The 18,319-nt window shown below is 47.1% G+C and overlaps 2 protein-coding genes across 5 annotated transcripts in view; one reads left to right on the top strand and one right to left on the bottom strand.

Annotated features, from left to right (window-relative positions):
* Positions 1–5,562, bottom strand: part of LOC106803013 (uncharacterized) — a 29,334-nt gene extending 23,772 nt beyond the window's left edge. Inside the window, exon 1 of the mRNA XM_014793023.2 lies at positions 3,908–5,562. Within this exon, the coding sequence (XP_014648509.2) occupies positions 4,486–5,562 (1,077 nt within the window). The 3' untranslated portion in view covers positions 3,908–4,485. The remainder of the gene's footprint in view (positions 1–3,907) is intronic.
* Positions 5,563–6,065: 503 nt separating this feature from the next.
* On the top strand, positions 6,066–18,053 carry SNX32 (sorting nexin 32). 4 transcript variants are annotated; one of them, XM_004437622.3, is made up of 13 exons: positions 6,066–6,221; positions 13,569–13,673; positions 14,056–14,166; positions 14,312–14,433; positions 14,627–14,750; positions 14,910–15,014; positions 15,210–15,315; positions 15,490–15,565; positions 15,788–15,827; positions 16,827–16,913; positions 17,024–17,183; positions 17,266–17,351; positions 17,661–17,792. In XM_004437622.3, the coding sequence occupies exons 1-13, from the start codon at positions 6,186–6,188 to the stop codon at positions 17,712–17,714; spliced, it is 1,212 nt and encodes a 403-aa protein (XP_004437679.1). In that variant the 5' UTR covers positions 6,066–6,185; the 3' UTR covers positions 17,715–17,792. The 4 variants fall into 4 exon arrangements, with proteins under 4 accessions (XP_004437679.1, XP_087278753.1, XP_087278752.1 ...); XM_087422628.1 differs by lacking the exon at positions 6,066–6,221 and adding an exon at positions 12,194–13,142; XM_087422627.1 differs by having other exon boundaries at positions 17,024–17,351; positions 17,661–18,053.
* The last annotated feature ends 266 nt before the right edge of the window (positions 18,054–18,319 follow it).

Here is an 18,319-nt window from a genome sequence, read left to right as displayed (position 1 = left end):
GAGGTTTTGTTTTTCTTAAGGTGAGAGAAATTACAGCATGTTTATAATAACTGATTTAGTACAATTTGTTGTACATTGTAGTAGGACAGTAGTACTGTTTACTTGTTCATTGTGTTAGCCACTTTCACACAGCAAAATTCATAGAGAAAATAGCAAGCCAACTGCAAGATGAAAATTAGGGTTACTCTTTGAGAATACAATTAAAAATAATCAAAATGTAATGGAGGAGACTTTTTGTCAAATATGGCAGATTGAACACATATTTATCTCCAAACCCCACGAAGATGAAAATAAGGGAATAAATATGGCATAGGGCCTGCCTGGTGCGTAGCGGTTAAATGCACGCACTCCACTTCCGTGGCCTGGGGTTCACGGGTTCAGATCCCAGGTGCACAATGACGCACTGCCTGTCAAGCCATGCTGTGGTGGTGTCCCATAAAAAGTAGAGGAAGACACGGATGTTAGCCTAGGGCCAATCTTCCTCAGCAAAAAGAGGAGGATTGGCATCAGATGTTAGCTCAGGGCTGATTTTCCTCACACATACACAAAAATATGGCATAAAACCATAAAGACAAAGAGGACAGGAGACCAGACAACAGTGGATCAGAGAGGTCAACAAACTTCTGGAGATGGAGTGGGATAGCAGAGTGCAGGAAGCTGGGACTTAAATGCTCAAAGAGGAGAATATAAACAAGAAGAGTAACAGTTCACTCTACTCATGCCCCAAAAGTTCAGGCCCTGGAGAAACCAGATACCTCAGGCAGAAGGAGAAAGACATGGAGCCAAAACAGGGAAATTACTTAGAAGTCTGTATATAAAGCAGTTAAACTCACGAATCCTCTCTCCAACCCTTTTGGGACTGGCAACAACCCCCTGCAGGACACCAGAGGGTTTATTCTCTGGAGAAATTGAATCTGCAAAAAATTGAAAGTCAGGGTGTCCCCAACTCAGGGACACCAGGCACAGATGAAGGTAGTGATGAGCACTGAGCTGAAGACCAAAGGACTGGGTGCAAACACGCATGCTAATGCTGGAGCCACGTCACTACCCCCGCTGCCCTGCTGCTGGAACCTCAATGGTGGTGGCCATACAAATGTTCCCCAGACAGGAGACTGGAGAATCCTTCTCTGGAGAAACTCAATAGTCCCTGCAACGTGCTCTACAGATTCTGCCATTTGAGGGTACCCAATAAAAAAATCTGCTTGTTCCAGTCACCTGAAAATGAAGCCCAGCATTTAACAAATCCCATCTGTGCACACAGAGTTTCCAATTAGTTCTGCTTAGCGCCTTATTCCTAGATATGAATAGACAGTCAAAGTGTTTCCTCAAATACTTGAGGAAAACCTCCAACAACACGTATACACACACAACAGAAAAGGGGGAAGGGAATTCAGAGAAAACAATGTGAAAAGCAGAAGAAAACTTAAAAACAGGAAAATTCCTTGGAGAGCTAAGAGAATATGTACATGAAACGAAAACAGAAACGCCATATACCAAAAAAAGAAGCAATCAGTGAACAAGAGAGTTAAAACAAAAAATACAATAGAAAGGATAAGAAGGTAAAGTTAGTGAAACTGTCCAGAGAGTAGAACAAAAAAAGAGGGACAAAAGCAGACAAACAGACAGGAGCTATAATTCAGGCTCCAAAATCCTTATGTGGAACCACAGAAAATAGGATGAGAATGCAGATAGAGCCATGGAGTGGCAGGAAACAGGTAACTTACATAGGGAAGAAAAACAGGTCATATCCATAGAATAATAATAAAGAAAAAAGAACAAAACTGCACTTATAAACAGCAACACTTGGAAGTTAGAAGACAGGGGATCAGGGGGCTGGCCCCTTGGGGTAGTGGTTAAGTGCACGCACTCCGCTGCTGGCGGCCCGGGTTCGGATCCTGGGAGCGCACTGAGGCACCGCTTGTCAAGCCATGCTGTGGCGGCATCCCATAAAAAATGGAGGAAGATGGGCACAGACGTTAGCCCAGGGCCAGTCTTCCTCAGCAAAAAAAGAGGAGGATTGCCCTGGATGTTAGCTCAGGGCTGATCTTCCTCACAAAAAAAAAAAAAAAGAAGACAGTGGGTCAATGCCTATAAAATTCTGAGGGAAAAATATTTCCAACCTAGAATCCCATACCCAGCTAAACTATCAATCAAACATGAGAGCAGAATCAATATTTTCAGACAGATAAGGTGTCACAAATGTCCTCGTATGGTCACTTTATCTGGAAGATATTAGATGATGTGGTTGATCAAAATGAGGATGCAAAACAAGAAAGAGGAAGAGAATCTAAGATCCAGGCAGTAGGAGATCCAACACAGAAGAACAGAGGGAAATGTTAAGAAGCCCAGGAAAGCAGCTATGGAGCCAGCCTAGAACACAGCCACTCTACATCACACCCAGAGGACAAAGGGACTCCAAGAAGGAAATTTCTAGGGAAAAAATGGAATTGATATATTATCTGTTAGGTTTGACATATGAACAGAAACATGGCACAGGGTTTACAGATCTTTTGGAACCTTCGTGGAAAATTATCAACGCATATGTAGAAAACTAAACAATTAAAAGACATGAGGCTAAACTACACTAAGCTATCACCTTACTCCCATGAGAATGGCTATAATCACCAAGACAAACAATAACAAATGTTGGAGAGGATGTGGAGAAAATGGAACCCTCATTCAATGCTGGTGGGAATGCAACTGGTGCAACCTCTATGGAAAACAAGTATAGAGATTCCTCAAAAAATTAAAAATAGAAAGACCTTATGATCCAGCTATCCCGCTTCTGGGTATTTATCCAAAGAACTTGAAATCAACAATCCAAAGAGGCTTCTGCACTCCTATGTTCATTGCAGCATTATTCACTACAGCCAAGAAGTGGAAGCAACCCAAGTGTCCATCAACAGATGACTGGATAAAGAAGATGTGGTATATATATATAATGGAATATTAGCCATAAAAAAAAAAATCCTGCCATTTGCAACAACACGGAAGGACCTGAAGGGTATTATGTTAAGTGAAATAAGCCAGACAAAGACAAACACTGTATGACTTCACTCATATGTGGAATATAAACTAACACACGGACAGAGAGAATAGTTTGGCAGTTACCAGGGGGAAGGGAGTTGGGGGGTGGGCACAAGGGGTGAAGGGGCACATTTATATGGTGACTGACAAATAATAGTGTACAACTGGAATCTCACAATGTTATAAAGTATTGTGACATCAACTTAAAAAAATGAGGCTATTACAAATTTGTTATGATACTTGTGTTATGATATGATGAAGTTTCGACTCCTTAGATATTTTACAGACTTTAAAAAGTATTCCTCTCATCCTAACTATCCATGATGCTTTTCGCCACCTCTTACATCCCTATCCAAGAGACAAACAGGAGCTAAGAGCCTCAGTCTTGACATTGATGTCTTGACAGTAGGCACTCAGGGAGTCCTCTCTTCCCTGGGATGACAGTGGATGGTGGATGGCATGTGGAAGACATAAAACAAAGCCCCAAAGGAGACAGACACAAGGGAAAAAGTCTATGTGATTAGATGAATAATTAAAAGTCAAAGATGGAAACAATAATAATACAAATAATTGAGACGACTTCAAATCAAGCATGAGCAATTCAAATTTGATGTGGAGGTGAGGGGAACCTATGGAAATGGTGACCATGGCCAAGTGATTAAAATAGTGGAGCCCAGCAACTATTCTGGATAGAATTTTGGGGCTAGTCAGAGGGAAGATCATGAGGATGGGCTTGGTCCAGATATACAGGGTCCTGTGAGAGGTCTGTCCCGTTAGATTGTAAAATTGGCTACACAGGAGAGGAGGGTAGAGATATAGTGAAAGAAATAACTTTAAAACCCAACAAACACAACCACTATTATGGGATTTGGCTTCTTACTTTTTTTCTTCACTTCTTTCTTATCTCTTCTCTTGCTTTTGTCACTTTGGAGACCCTCATTCTTCTTCAGGATCCTCGCTTCAGCCTGCATCTTCTTCCATAACCTTCATTATCTATCCTTTATCCTGCTGTAATTTTCCATTTTCCTCACTCTGCATTCTCCTACATCTCATAAACCCAAGCATGTGTTCAACTAAATCCTTCTAGCCCATCCCAGATCCATTTCTCAAACATTCCCCTACAAGCTCCTTGGTAATAGCTCTTCTCCAAGAAACCAATATCCAATTTTCTTCTACCTATCAACACCTTATCAAATTTTTTCTTTCTCCTCAAAATGTTCTCATTTCCCTCTTTATCGCTTTTCTTCACTTCCTTTGGTCCTGGTCTCCCCTTCCATCCCCAGTAGCTCTTTATTAACACTCTCTCTTCTCTTAGGCTCAGATGCTCTCCTTTCCTCTCTTGTGTTTACCCCCTGACGGTCAATAATGTTCTGCTTGGCTCTAATTTTTCCTCTTAAACTTGCAATACTTCCTCTATCTGCTTCTCTTTCCTTCGTTAGCTTCAATCCTTCATCTGCCTCATTCACCGGGTTCTTCATCTATAACCTCTTTCTCTTCCATAGAAACAGATTCGTCAATAATGTCATTCACCCCCCCCAAGACATCTTCCACCGCTTTCTCAGCCCCTTCTAGTTCTTCATCATTCCCCTCCACCCCTTCAAAAGGAATTTCCATCACAGCATCAGTAACTTCTATCAATCTTTCATCACCACTAACTTCTACCACTCTTTCAATTTTCTCTTCATTTATGCTCCCTGTTCTTGAACCCTCCAAGCTCTCTCCACTGGTCCCCAGCTTCTCCCTGCTGGATCCCAGCTTCTCTGCACTTGACTGCAGTTTATCTCCAGTGGATCTCAAATCCTCTCCACTAGTCCCCAACTTCTCTCCACTGGACCTCAGCTTCTCTCCACTCGACCTCAGCTTCTCCCCACTCGACCTCAGCTTCTCCCCACTCGACCTCAGCTTCTCCCCACTCGACCTCAGTTTCTCTCCACTCGACCTCAGTTTCTCTCCACTCGACCTCCGCTCCTCCTCATTCTGCCTTAGTTTATATCCTCTGGATCTCAAGTCCTCTCCACCGGTCCCTACCCCAGTAAACCTCAAGCTCTCTTTAAACCCAGACCCCTTCCTAGACCCTGCTGTAGTCCCTGCAGTCTCTGATTCAGCTCCTATTTTGCGTCTGACTTCTTGCTTTCCCCGTATCTCCTTTGGGCTGCCTTTCCCCAAACCTGCTGAAGCCTGTAATGCACTTGCTACACTGTGCAGTAGATTCACATCCATCCTTTCCTGACTCCGGCCTGATTTCCCTTTCGAGACTGTCTTTTCCACATCTTCCAGTCTCCAGGACTCAGACCCAAGCTTCGGGTCCCACATCCTAGGCTTTTGCGTGTTTCTACCCAGGAGTTCCATTCTCTTCCCGATCACGATGAGCCCGTTCCAGGGCATCCACAGTTTTTCTCGCAGCCTCTGCACCCCTCTGCTTCCCGGCTCCAGTTGCGACCGCCCGCGGACCCCGGCCTGGCCTTGGGCGCCCTGGCCGCGGGCCTTGTCGCGTCCCCTCGCCGCCCTGTGCCGCTTACCCCGCCGCTCCCTCATGCCGCAGAGCGGAAATCCAAACGGAACCCCTTTCTCCACAGATATTACCCCCTGCCCTCGTCCCCAGTCCATCACACCCACCCCGGTTCCCCCCTCCCCCGCCCCCCGCCCACTGGCCCGCCGGCCCGCCCACCGCCTGGAGGGCGCCAGACTGGGCTAGTGCGCACGCGCAGACCTCGCGAGGCCGTTGGAAGGCGCGGCCCAGAGCGGCGGTGGGCGGGAGTCAGCCAGCTTGGGGGCGGGGCCTGACGTGGCACTAGACCTCTGCGACCCCAGAGCCCCCGACCCCAGCCCTATGCTGTCGCCTGTTCCTGGCCCTCTCGGTTCCGCGCTGCCCCTTAAAAGCTGGAGCCTGGACACAGGAATGACAGGCGTTTCAGCCAATGGCGTCGCGCACGGTAAACCTGGTACCCAATCAAAAGGCTCAGCTGCCGGGGAGCCGGGTGGGAACCACGCCCGACTCCAGGTGACTCCCTGGCAGGGAGGGGAGAGTGTCTCCGTCAGCTGATAGGATCCCCACTCGGTCCGTTCATCCGGACGAGTTACGGGGGACGAAGCTGCGGGAGCGCGCGGGCAGTGACCAGCCGCGGAATCCTTGTGGGCTGCAGCCGAGAAAGAGAGTGATGGAGGAGCATCAAGATGCTGGGAAGGAGGGCAAGGTAAAGAAAGGATGCAAACCCTCTCCCAACCTCCCCCTCACTGCATGATACCCGGTGATGCCCAATCAAGGAGTAGGGTGTGTGTTCGCGCGCACACGTGAGCTAGAGAGAGGAGAGACCTGAGCGAGGGGGTGGCACTCCTCTGTGTCACCTGCCTGGGGACTGGTGAGGATGCCAAAGGAGGTAGGGTTTACCTTTTTTGCCCTGACAGGTGGAAAGGGACCCGTCACTGACACTCCTCCCCTCCCCAGGACCGATTCATGCTGGCTTGATGGAGAAGAGGGGAGAAGGATGTTAGGGATTCACTTCACCTTTGCCAAGGTGGGGAGAATCATGCTCATCACTAATGGCTTCACTTATGTATCTGTGTTCATATAATCGTGAGACCATTCATTCTTCATTCTTTCCTTTTGATTTCATTCAACAGATAGTTATTGAGCATCCTTGTGCCAAAGATGGTTAGGGGCTGGGCACACAGAGGTGCACACTTCTGGAGGTTGGAGGCATGTGCATAGCGGGCTGTGGCTGAGGATAGGGATGGAGTAGCTGTGGTCCATCTTTGAAGTACCACCTCCCGCAAGCAGTTACCAAGTGGTGCAGGTCAGAGCAGAGATACTAAGGCAGCAGGAAGGAGACAGGGGACTTGGGGGCCTACTGCACCAATGAGCCAGACTGTGGTTTGTTGCGGGGGTGGGGGGTGGGGCAGTTGGACAGAGGAAGAGCCTGCCCTGGGGGTGTCAGAGAAACCAAGAAGTGAGGAGTGGGGTTCAAGTGGAGTTTGGAGAGGTGACAGGGGCTGAGAGACACAAGGTATGGAACAGAAAGTATCTGTTTCAATGTTTGTCTGTTCATATTCATGATTAAATTGGCTAATATATTTAAAATGCTTAGAGAAGTACCTGGCATATAGGAAGAGCAAATATAAGTGTCAGCTATTATATTATTGTTGTTATTATTATTATTATCGTATGGGATGCTATGTGTTCTGAGAATGTACTGGGTTATCAAACTGATGGGTGCATCCCCAACTTTTGTAGGTGCCACTCTCTGAAAATCCACTGTTAGACCTTGTCCTCTAGAGTAAGCATCGCCTTCTCTAAGCTTCTCCTTTAAATATAAAGAAATGAAAAGAATAATAAATGAATATGTAAGTAAAAATATAATAGAGGAGAAAAAGTAATGTAAAATACTTGACTAATCTAACAGAAGGCAAGAAAGAAAGAATAAAGGGACAAAAAACAGATGGCACAAAGAGAAAAGAAAAAGCAAGATGGCAGGTTTATAGCCTACTATATCAGTAATTAGAATAATTATGAATGGACCAAACACTCCAATCAAAAAACAAACATTTTCAGATTGGATTTTTAGAAGACAACTATATTCTGTTAAAAGAGAAATGCTTTAAATATAAGGAGACAGAAAGATTGAAAAAAAAAGGACGGAAAAAATATACACCATAAACACAGTAACCAAAAGAAAGCTGGCGTCACTATATTAATTTCAGACAAATTAGACTGTAAGACAAGAAGTATTACTAGAAATAAAGAGGGACATTTTATAATGATTAAAGAGTCGATTCAACAGGAAGATAAAACAGTCCTAAATTTACATGCACCAACAACATAGTTTCAAAATATGCAAAGTAAAAGATTACAGAATTAAAAGGAGAAATAGACAAATCCACAATGACAGTTAAAAGCGTAACACAACTCTCTCAATAAGTGTTAGAACAAGCAGACAAAAAAAATCAGTAAGGATTTAGAAGATTTAAAATAACATGATTAATCAACTTGATCTAATTGATTTATGTAGAGCTCTATACCCAACAACTGCAGAAAACACATTCTTTTCAAGTGCACATGAAACGTTTACCAAAATACATTATATGTTGGGCTATAAAACAAGTATCAACAAATTTTAAATGACTTAAATCATATAGAATGTGATCTCTGACCCACTAGAATTAACTAGGAATCAAAACAAAAAGATAACTAGATTCAAAAATATGTGGAAATTAAGCAACATCCTTCTGAATAATTCATAGGTCAAAGAAGAAATTATAATGGAAATTAAAAATTTTTTAAAGAAATAATTTTGAAAATATGACTTATCAAATCTCATGAGATGCAGCTAAAGCAGTGTCCAGACGGAAATTTATACCTCCAAATGCACATTTTAGAAAAGAAGAAAGGTTGAAAATTCAATGATCTAAATTTCAATCTCAAGAAGCTAGAAAAAGAAGAGCAAATTAAACCCCAAGAAAATAAAAAGAAGGAAATAATAAAGAACAGAAATCAATAAGTAGAAGATAAATACACATATAGATCAATAATGCCAAAATAATCATTTTCTGAAAATACTAGTAAAATTAACAAACCTCTAGCAAGACAGAGAGAGACAGCAGGAGGGAGGCTAAGAGGGAAGAAGGAAGAAAATATTAACGATATAAGGAATGATAAACGGGACATCTCTAGAGATGCTTCAGACATTAAAAAGATAATAAGAGTATTTAAGAACAAGTTTATGCCAACAAATTAGAGAATTTAGATGAAGTGTACAAACTCCTTGAAAAATGCAACTTACCAAACCTGAAACAAGAAGTAGAAAATCTGAGTAGTCTTATGCCTATTATAGGAACTAAATTTGTAATTAAAAACTTTTCCAGGCCGGCCCTGTGGCTTGGTGGTTAAGTGCGCGCGCTGCGATGCTGGCAGCCCGGGTTCGGATCCCGGGTGCGCATCGAGGCACCACTTCTCTGTCCATCCTGAGGCCGAGTCCCACATACAGCAACTAGAAGGGTGTGCAGCTGTGACATACAACTATCTACTGGGGCTTTGGGGGCAAAAAATAAATAAATAAAATCTTTAAAAAAAAAAAAAAAACTTTTCCAAAAATTCCTCTTTAAGCACAGATAACTTCACATGTGAATTCTTTGAAGCATTAAAGGAAAACTAATGTCATTCTTACATAAATTATTCCAAAAACAGAAATAGAGGGCACAATTCCAACTTATTTTAGGGGGACAACATCACCTTGATACAAAAACCTGTCAGGAGGAGATAGATGATGGTGATGATTGCATGACACTGTGAATATACTTAATGCCACTGAACTGTACACTTAAAAATTGTTAAAATGGTAAATTTTATGTTATGTATATTTTACCACAAAAAAAACCTGTCAAGGACATTACAAGAAAGAGAAAATGCAGTTTAATATGTCTTGTGAACATAGATGCAAAAATCACAAATTATCAAGTTAAATAAGCAATATATAAAAAGATAATATTTCATGACAAAGGCCTTCTTCCAGGAATGCAAGGTGGTTTGACATTTGAAAATCAATCAAAGAAATTCAGCACATATGCATAATAACAGGAAAATCCATATAATATCTCAATAAGGGAGAAAAAAATGATAAAAAATCAACACTCTCATCAAACTAGGCATGGAAGGGAACTTCATTAATCTAATAGAGTATCTAAAAACATCTTCAGGATTAAATTTTGAAAGCATTCCCTCTGAGATCAGGAACAAGTCAAGGATTTCCTTTATATAACCACTTCTACATTGTACTAGAGGTCCTAGCAAGTGCAATAAGGCAAGAAAAAGAAATAAAAGATATAAAGTTTGGAAAGGAAGAACTAAAACTGTCATTATTTTAGATTATAGGATTTTATATGTAGGAAATCCAAAGAATCTACAAACTATTAAAAGTAGTAAGTAAATTTAGCAAGGTTCCTGGACACAAAGTAAATATGTAAAAATCAATTGTGGGGCTGGCCCTGTGGCATAGCAGTTAAGTTTGAGTGCTCCGCTTCGGTGGCCAGGGTTCACAGGTTCGGATCCTGGGCGCAGACCAACATACCACTTGTCAAGCCATGCTGTGGTGGCGTCCCATATAAAGTAGAGGAAGATGGGCACAGATGTTAGCCCAGGGCCAATCTTCCTCAGCAAAAAGAGGAAGAGTGGCATCGGATGTTAGCTCAGGGCTAATCTTCCTCACACACACACACACACACAAATCAATTGTGTGTTTCTATATACTAGCAACAAACAATTAGAAAATGAAATTTTAAAAAATATTATTTAAAATAGGAACAACAGGGGCCGACCCAGTGGCACAGCGGTTAAGTATGCACGCTCTGCTTCAGCAGCCTGGGCTAAACAAGTTCCGAAGCACCGCTTGGCAAGCCATGCTGTGGTGGCATACTACATAAAGTAGAGGAAGATGGGCACGGATGTTAGCCCAGGGCTGATCTTCCTTAGCAAAAAAGAGGAGGATTGGGGCCAGCCCCGTGGCTTAGCGGTTAGGTGCGCGCGCTCCGCTGCTGGCGGCCAGGGTTCGGATCCCAGGCGTGCACCGACCACCGCTTGTTGGGCCATGCTGAGGCTGCGTCCCACATACAGCAACTAGAAGGATGTGCAACTACGACGTACAACTATCCACTGGGGCTTTGGGGAAAAAAATAAATAAATAAAATTATAAAAAAAAAAAAAAAAAAAAAGAGGAGGATTGGCATTGGATGTTCGCTCAGGGCTGATCTTCCTCACAAAAAAATTAAAAAATAAAATAAAATAGGAACAACAACAGCAACAAAAATCATCAAATATCTAGGAATAAATCTAACAAAAGATGTGCAAAATCTCTACAGAGAAAAATACAGAATTTTACTGAGAAGAATTAAAGAAGGGGCCGGCCTGGTGGTGCAGGCGGTTAAGTGCGCGTGCTCCGCTGTGGCGGCCTGGGGTTCGCCGGTTCAGATCCCGGGCGTGCACCAATGCACTGCTTGGCAAGCCATGCTGTTGCGGCATCCCACATAAAGTGGAGGAGGATGGGCATGGATGTTAGCCCAGGGCCAGTCTTCCTCAGCAAAAAAAAGAAGTGGCAGATGTTAGCACAGGGCTGATTTCCTCACAAAAAAAAAAAAAAGAATTAAAGAAGACCTAACTAATTGGAAAGATATTCCATGTTCATGGAATGGAAGATGCAATAGTGTAAAAATGTCCATCCTTCCCAAATTGATTTATGGACTCAATGTAATCTCAATCAAAATCCCAGCAAGTTTTTTGGGGTGGAAATTAACAAGCTGATTTGAAAATTTATGCAGAAATGCAAATGGACCTATAATAGCCAAAATGATTTTGAAATAGAAGAATACAGTTAATTCCATCTGATTTCAAGGTTACCTATCATTTACAGTAATCAAGACAGGGTGATATTATCTATGGTACAGACATATAGATCAGTGGAACAAACTAGAGAGTACAGAACTGATCACACTTATGAGGTCAACTGATTTTCTACCAAGGTATGCACCAAAGCAAATCAATAGTGAAAAGATAGTCTTTTTTAACAAATAGTGCTAAAATAACTGGCTATTTATATGGAAAAAATGAATTATAACCCATACCTTATACTGTATACAAAATGAATGGAAAATGGATAATAGACCTAAATATAAAAGCTAAAACTATTAATTACTAGAAGAAGAAAAAAGAGAATATCTTCATGACCTTGGGGTAGGCAAAAGTTTCTTTGAGAGTATGCAAAAATCCTTAACCATAAAAGAAAAGGCTGATATATTGAGCTTGTAAAATTATAAGCCATTAAGAGAGCGAAAAGGGAACCTAGAGAGTAGGAGATATTGGCAACACATATAACTGACAAAGGGCTTGTCTCCAAGGTATATAAAGAGTTCCCACAAATCAGTAAGAAAAAGACAATCTGATTTTAATTTTTAAAATTTTTTTCCCCCAAAGCCCCAGTAGATAGTTGTATGTCATAGATGCACATCCTTCTAGTTGCTGTATGTGGGACACGGCCTCAGCATGGCCGGAGAAGTGGTGCGTCGGTGCGCACCCGGGATCCGAACCCGGGCCACCAGCAGCGGAGCGCACGCACTTAACTGCTAAGCCACGGGGCCGGCCCGACAATCTGATTTTAAAAAGAGGAGATCAGAGGAGGCTCAAAAGACTGAATAGGCACTTTACAAAAGAAGATATCCAAATGGCTACTAGATACATCAAATGGCATTCAACATCATTCTTCACCAGGGAATACAAGTTAAAGCCACAATGTGCTATTACCATACCTCCACCAGTGTGGCTAAAATAAAAAGGACTGACAATTCTAAGTATTGACAAGGATGTGGTGCAACTGGAACTTGCATATAATGTTAATGGGAGTATAAATTAGTCCAATCACCTTGGAAGACTGTTTGGTGGTATCTATGAATGCATTTTAAACACATGCCCACCCCATGACAAAGCAATTCTCGTACCCAACAGAAATGAGTACTTAGGTCCCTCAAAAGACATATGCAAAAATATTCATGACAGCTTTATTCAAAATAGCTCCAAACTTGAAATAGTCCAAATGACCACCAACAGTGGAATGAATACATAAACAATGATATATCCATGTCATGGAATACTACACAGCAACGAAAAGGAACTAGTGCTGCCCTCAGCAACAGATATGGATCTCACTAAAGAACATTGACACAAAAGACCATATACTGTATAATTGCATTTATATGAAGTTCAAAACCAGGTAAAATTAATCTGATGACAGAAGTCAGAATAGGGGTCCCCGACATGTGCCAAATGTGTGCCACAGCCTGTGAGAGGAGAGACTGAGGCCTCTGGGTGTGGGAGGTGGGCAGGGGCCAGTTTATACACTTGAGCAATGCTTGAAGGTAGAGTGGCTTCTAAGCCTCTTCCCTTCTTAGGCACAATGGCGTGGACATAGTGAGTGTTCAGTAAATGCTTGTTGAATAGCTCAATGCGAGAACAGACTGGTAGCGTGGTGCCTCACAGATCTTTTCACTTAGAGAGATACATGGGCTTTGCCTACAAGCCAGTGCCTCTTGGCACTAAAAGTAGTGAATGGAATGGTATCAGGAGCCCCTCAAAGGAGGTGGGAACTTATCCACCTGGCCTGCCCTGGTGAAAGGGTACCCGAGCTGGGGAAGGGATGGGCAGGTAGCTGAGAAAGTGCGTGGCGTTTGGAATTGAGAATCTGGGTTCGAATCTGGCCCTGCCACTTTGCCACTGTGTGATCTTGGACATGTTATTTCGCCTCTCTGGTGAGCTCAGCTTCCACACCTATAAAGTGGGAAGAATTCTGCCTACTTCAGAGGATGGGAGGGGTGGGAAAGTGTTGTGGTAATTGTCAATCCCTGAGCAGTGACTTACCAGGATCCTTCTGGGGGCAGCCTGTCACCCCAGGGCATTGGGGAAGCAATGCTGCTGAGGTGGGCTCTGCAGGAGGACCAGAAGCCTCCCGCGAGGATGGGCACAGGGGCCGTGGTCAGTCATGTCAGGGACCTCCCCTCCCTCGCAGCCCTCCTCCACATCAGTGGACCTGCAAGGGGACAGCTCCTTACAGGTGGAGATCTCGGACGCAGTGAGCGAGCGGGATAAGGTGAAGTTCACCGTTCAGACCAAGGTGAGGCTGCATGGGGAACAGGGCGGTTCGGAGGGCTGCTGCAGGAGGCCTCAGGAGCTTCCCTCAGCCTCTGCTCGTCCAGGCGTGGTGGGCAGATGCCAACATAGCCTTTGGGCCCTGTTCCTCAACTCGGCTCCTGCCCCCTGCCCCTCTGAGAAGGCAGCCACCTTGTCTTGTCTCTGATGGCCTCTGCCTAAGGCCCCAGGTCCTAACCATCCCCTGTCCACCATTCTGAGTGACATCGTGGACACCCGGGCCCCAACTTGGGCCTCACCTGGGATATGGGACTGGGGAGGCCCAAGAGTGGGTGCCCAGGAAGCTTGACGGGTGCAGGGTTTGGGGAGGGGAGGATACACACCTGAGCCAGCTTCCCGGCTTCCAGAGCTGCCTCCCTCACTTCGCCCAGACCGAGTTCTCAGTCGTGCGGCAGCATGAGGAGTTCATTTGGCTACATGACGCTTACGTGGAGAATGAGGAGTACGCCGGCCTCATCGTGAGGAGGGGCCAGGCGGGCTGGGGCTGCGAGGGGCAGGCCTGGGCCCTTGGGCGAGGACGGAAGGCTGGGCCAGGCTTCTGGCTGTGGGTGATGGCCGTCTCAGCAATGAGAGGCCTCCCAGCTCTGTCCCTCCTTTGAGCAGATCCCCCCAGCCCCGCCAAGGCCAGACTTTGAAGCTTCGAGGGAAAAGCTGCAGAAGTTGGGTGAGGGGGACAACTCCATCACGCGGGAAGAGTTTGCCAAAATGAAGCAGGAGCTAGAAGCGTGAGTGCCACCTCCTTTCCTTGTCTGTAACAAAGCCCCAGCCCCACTCCTCTCCTGAGGGCCCCAAGATTTCTCTCCTGACTATCCCCTCTGGATGTTAGGGACCCTGACCTCTGACCCCAGGGCTGCCTAGGGGGAAAGGGACAGGATGGGCAGAGCCAAGAAGGGCCCTCGAGCCTACTGTTCTCTGCAGGGAGTACCTGGCAATCTTTAAGAAGACAGTTGCGATGCATGAAGTCTTTCTGCAGCGCCTGGCGGCCCACCCCACCCTGCGTCGAGACCACAACTTCTTTGTCTTTTTGGAATACGGCCAGGACGTGAGCTGGGCCTGAACGGGGGTCACCCTCTGGGGGTGGGGGGGCCGGGCTCTAGATGGGCTCAAGCCTCTGTCTTATCAGCTCCATGAGTGGCATGTGCCTGGGGTAGGAGGTGCACATGCCCATGCCAACATCACACTCTCCCCACGTGTGCCTCAGCTGAGTGTCCGAGGAAAGAACCGGAAGGAGCTCCTTGGGGGGTTTCTGAGGAATATCGTGAAGTCGGCAGATGAAGCCCTCATCACCGGCATGTCAGGGCTCAAGGTGAGAGCCCTGGGGCCCCTCTCTGGATTCAACCCAGGGCCTCAAGTCCACAGCAAAGATTGAGGCCCAGGGTGGCTGCTGGAGGGAAGACACTGGTGGGGCCTGGGCTTGAGGGAGATTGTGCCACCCCTGGGTGTCCGTGGCTGCCATGCTTCTGGTGACTCAGCGTAAGTGGATCCTGTCTGGCCCCCTTAGGAGGTGGATGACTTCTTTGAGCACGAGAGGACCTTCCTGCTGGAGTACCACACCCGCATCCGGGATGCCTGCCTGCGGGCAGACCGCGTCATGCACTCCCACAAGTGTATGCTGGGCCCAAGGGGCCCAGACTCCCTGCTCCCTCTCCCCAGTGGTCCTACTCCTCAGGGGGGAGAGAAGAGAGCAGGAAATGCCCTGTGTCTGTCCATGGCCACAAACACCAGGGGTGAGGCTTGACCTGCAGACCAAGGGGCTCTGATGGAGGGCTGTTCCCCAACAGGCCTGGCAGACGATTATATCCCCATGTCAGCTGCACTGAGCAGTCTAGGAACACAGGAAGTCAACCAGCTAAAGACGTGAGGACTCCCACTGGTCCCTCCTGCCCTCTGTCTATGCCTGTAATACTGTGTCTTCCCATGAGGGGTCACTGTGGAAGCCTACTATCAGCAGGGAGGTGCAGAATTCTGCTCCTGCTGGGATTTGGGAGAGAAAGAGGAGTGGGAGATTTCCCCAAGGGGGAGCTAAGGGCCCTAAGACCCCTAAGACCTCTGCCCTAACTCCTCCCCACTGCCTCCTAGGAGCTTCCTCAAATTGGCAGAGCTCTTTGAACGACTAAGGGTGAGTAGTGCCTTCTGTGTTGAAAGGCCACCCAACGATCCTTTGCAGGGAAGAGTCCTGGGAAATGGCAAAGCTCTGGGATCATTTTGGAATGTTCAGTGATATTGGGCCCAGTGATGCCCTGGACTCATCCTCCAGACTAGTTTAATAAGAGGTGGAGGGGCCGGCCAAGTGGCAAAACGGTTAAGTTCGCGTGCTCCGCTTCGGCAGCCCAGGGTCTGCGGGTTCAGATCCCAGGCACTGACTGATGCACCATTTGTCAAGCCATGTTGTTGCAGCGTCCCATGTAACGTAGAGGAAGATGGGCACAGATGTGAGCTGAGGGCCAATCTTCCTCAGCAAAAAAGAGGAGGATTGGCAATGGATGTCAGGACTAATCTTCCTCACACACAAAAAAATGAGGTGGAGTGGAGACAGGGATCTAGCCTCACACGTGTGTGTGGTAATGCAGGAGAGCGGTAGGAACCTGGTTTGGAGAGGCACTTACAAGGAAGTGCCACGTGCCTCTGGCAGCTGAACCGTGCTGCCAGCCTCCTGCCCCAGAGGCACACTTCCTGAACTCTTCTCCAATAAAGTCACTGGAGTGTGTTAGTCTTTCTAAAATGTCTGTTGGGCCACATCTCATCCCTGCTCAAGGCCCTTCAGCGACACCGCCCCTTCCAGAAACTGCCCAAGACATAAAGCCCAAAGTCCTTAGCTTACGTTTTAGGCCTTTTGTGACCTGGCCACTGCCATCCAAGTGCCCCCACTGAACTTAGGCTTCCCTAAACACACACCAGGCTTGCGTACCTTCAAAGCATTGGGCTGCTAATTCCTACTCAACTCCCAGATCCAGATCAGATGCCACCTCCTCTGTGAAGCCTTCCCCAGCCTGCTACCCTGAACATCAGGACTTAACCTAGAGTGGTTACCAGGTCACTCTGCTGGATATTTAGATGAGCAGCAGCCCCTAGCTGCCCCTCTGCAAGCTCCCTCCCCAGCCACCCCTTCCTGCTTCAGAAGCTGGAGGGCCGCATGGCCTCTGACGAGGACCTGAAGCTGTCGGACATGCTGAGGTACCACATGCGGGACTCGCAGGCAGCCAAGGTGAGAGGTGGCCCCAGAGACCTCAGGGCTAGAGGCTAGCGGGACTGGAACGGGAGAGGGCAGGCTGGCGAGGGCTGTGGTAGGTGATCCTGCGCCCCTGCTGGCCCCAGGACCTGCTGTACCGGCGGCTGCGGGCGCTGGCCGACTATGAGAACGCCAACAAGGCGTTAGACAAGGCGCGCACCAGGAACCGCGAGGTGCGGACCGCGGAGAGCCACCAGCAACTCTGCTGCCAGCGCTTCGAATACCTCTCCAACTCAGCCAAGCAGGGTGAGCCCTGCAGCCCTGGAGCCCCTGCCACTGGGCTGCCTACCCTGCCAGGGTCCCCATTATTCTCCCCTCTCCTCTCCAGAGCTCATGGACTTCAAGGCCCGCCGTGTCTCCTCTTTCCGCAAGAATCTCATCGAGTTGGCAGAGCTGGAGCTCAAACACGCCAAGGTGAGCCCTCCAGCCTCTCTGCCTCCCTCCCCAGGCCTCTAGGTTCTTATTTGTGTGTGTGTGTTGAGGGGAGGGGGAGAGGCAGCTGTGAGCAGCCCCAGCTGAGGTTCAAGGCCACGTTTCCCCATCTTGGGCCAGAACCCTTGCCTCATCACAAATACTAAGCCCTAAATAAATGGCAGCTGTTATTACTGACGACAGGGATGTGGGGAGGGAGGGGACAGGAGTTTTCTGAAGTGTGGGAGGAGCACCCTGTCTCAGAGAGCAGGGGGTAGTGGGCAGGGGACATCAAGAACTTCTCTTCCGCAGGCCAGCACTCTGCTTCTCCGGAACACCCTCGTCGCCCTCAAGGGGGAGCCTTAGAGCAGCCAGAGCCTGCTCTGGGACCTTCAGTGACAAGTCCCTCAGACCTCCCACCCCAGCAAGATGCCTCCCTCCCCTCCACAGCAGCCACTAGCCATGCCCCATAACCTCCCAGGTCAAGTCCAAGCCCTACCCCCACCCAAAGGTGCCAGGCCCTGCAAGAGGGAGACAGGGCAGTATGGGCACCATACTTGGTCAGAGGTAAGCAGAGCCCCAAGGGGGGAGCCCACGGGCCCTGACCTCCCTCCCCAGGGGGCTGAGGGGCAGCCCTCCACCCACCATCTGGTCCTGGAGTTCATTTGTTCCTAGTCTGTTCACAAATAAAGAGCCTGATTTTGTAGCAAGGCCTGCTTGTCCTCACTTCCCACAGCTCCAGGGCACACCAGGCACACCCTCTACCAGGGCACTACGGAGACCAGATCCTCGGAGAACAAGGGGGGGCACCCCTGCAGCATCCTTGGCCATTTCCAGTGCCAGCAGGCTCTCCGTGGGAAGGTGCAAGACTCACAACTTGGAACCCACGAGAGTCTTCAAAGCATGCCACCACCAGCCCCATAGACCTTGGCAGGGACCACATGAGGCTCATCACAAATCCTCTATACCAG

This window comes from Ceratotherium simum, chromosome 34 (assembly GCF_057802395.1).
Source record: "Ceratotherium simum simum isolate JZ-2026a chromosome 34, ASM5780239v1, whole genome shotgun sequence".
NCBI classification, from domain to species: domain Eukaryota; kingdom Metazoa; phylum Chordata; class Mammalia; order Perissodactyla; family Rhinocerotidae; genus Ceratotherium; species Ceratotherium simum.
The sequence above is the reverse complement of the archived record's forward strand: the minus strand, read 5'-3'. Positions and strand labels throughout refer to the sequence as shown.

What these genes read in the sequence shown, in the direction of transcription:
- SNX32 (XM_087422626.1), top strand. Translation starts at nt 6,186, where the DNA reads ATGGAGGAGCATCAAGATGCTGGGAAGGAGGGCAAG. An exon ending in ATGAAGCAGGAGCTAGAAGC is followed by an intron (nt 14,434 to 14,626) that starts GTGAGTGCCACC and finishes TGTTCTCTGCAG; the next exon opens with GGAGTACCTGGCAATCTTTA. An exon ending in TTTTGGAATACGGCCAGGAC is followed by an intron (nt 14,751 to 14,909) that starts GTGAGCTGGGCC and finishes CGTGTGCCTCAG; the next exon opens with CTGAGTGTCCGAGGAAAGAA.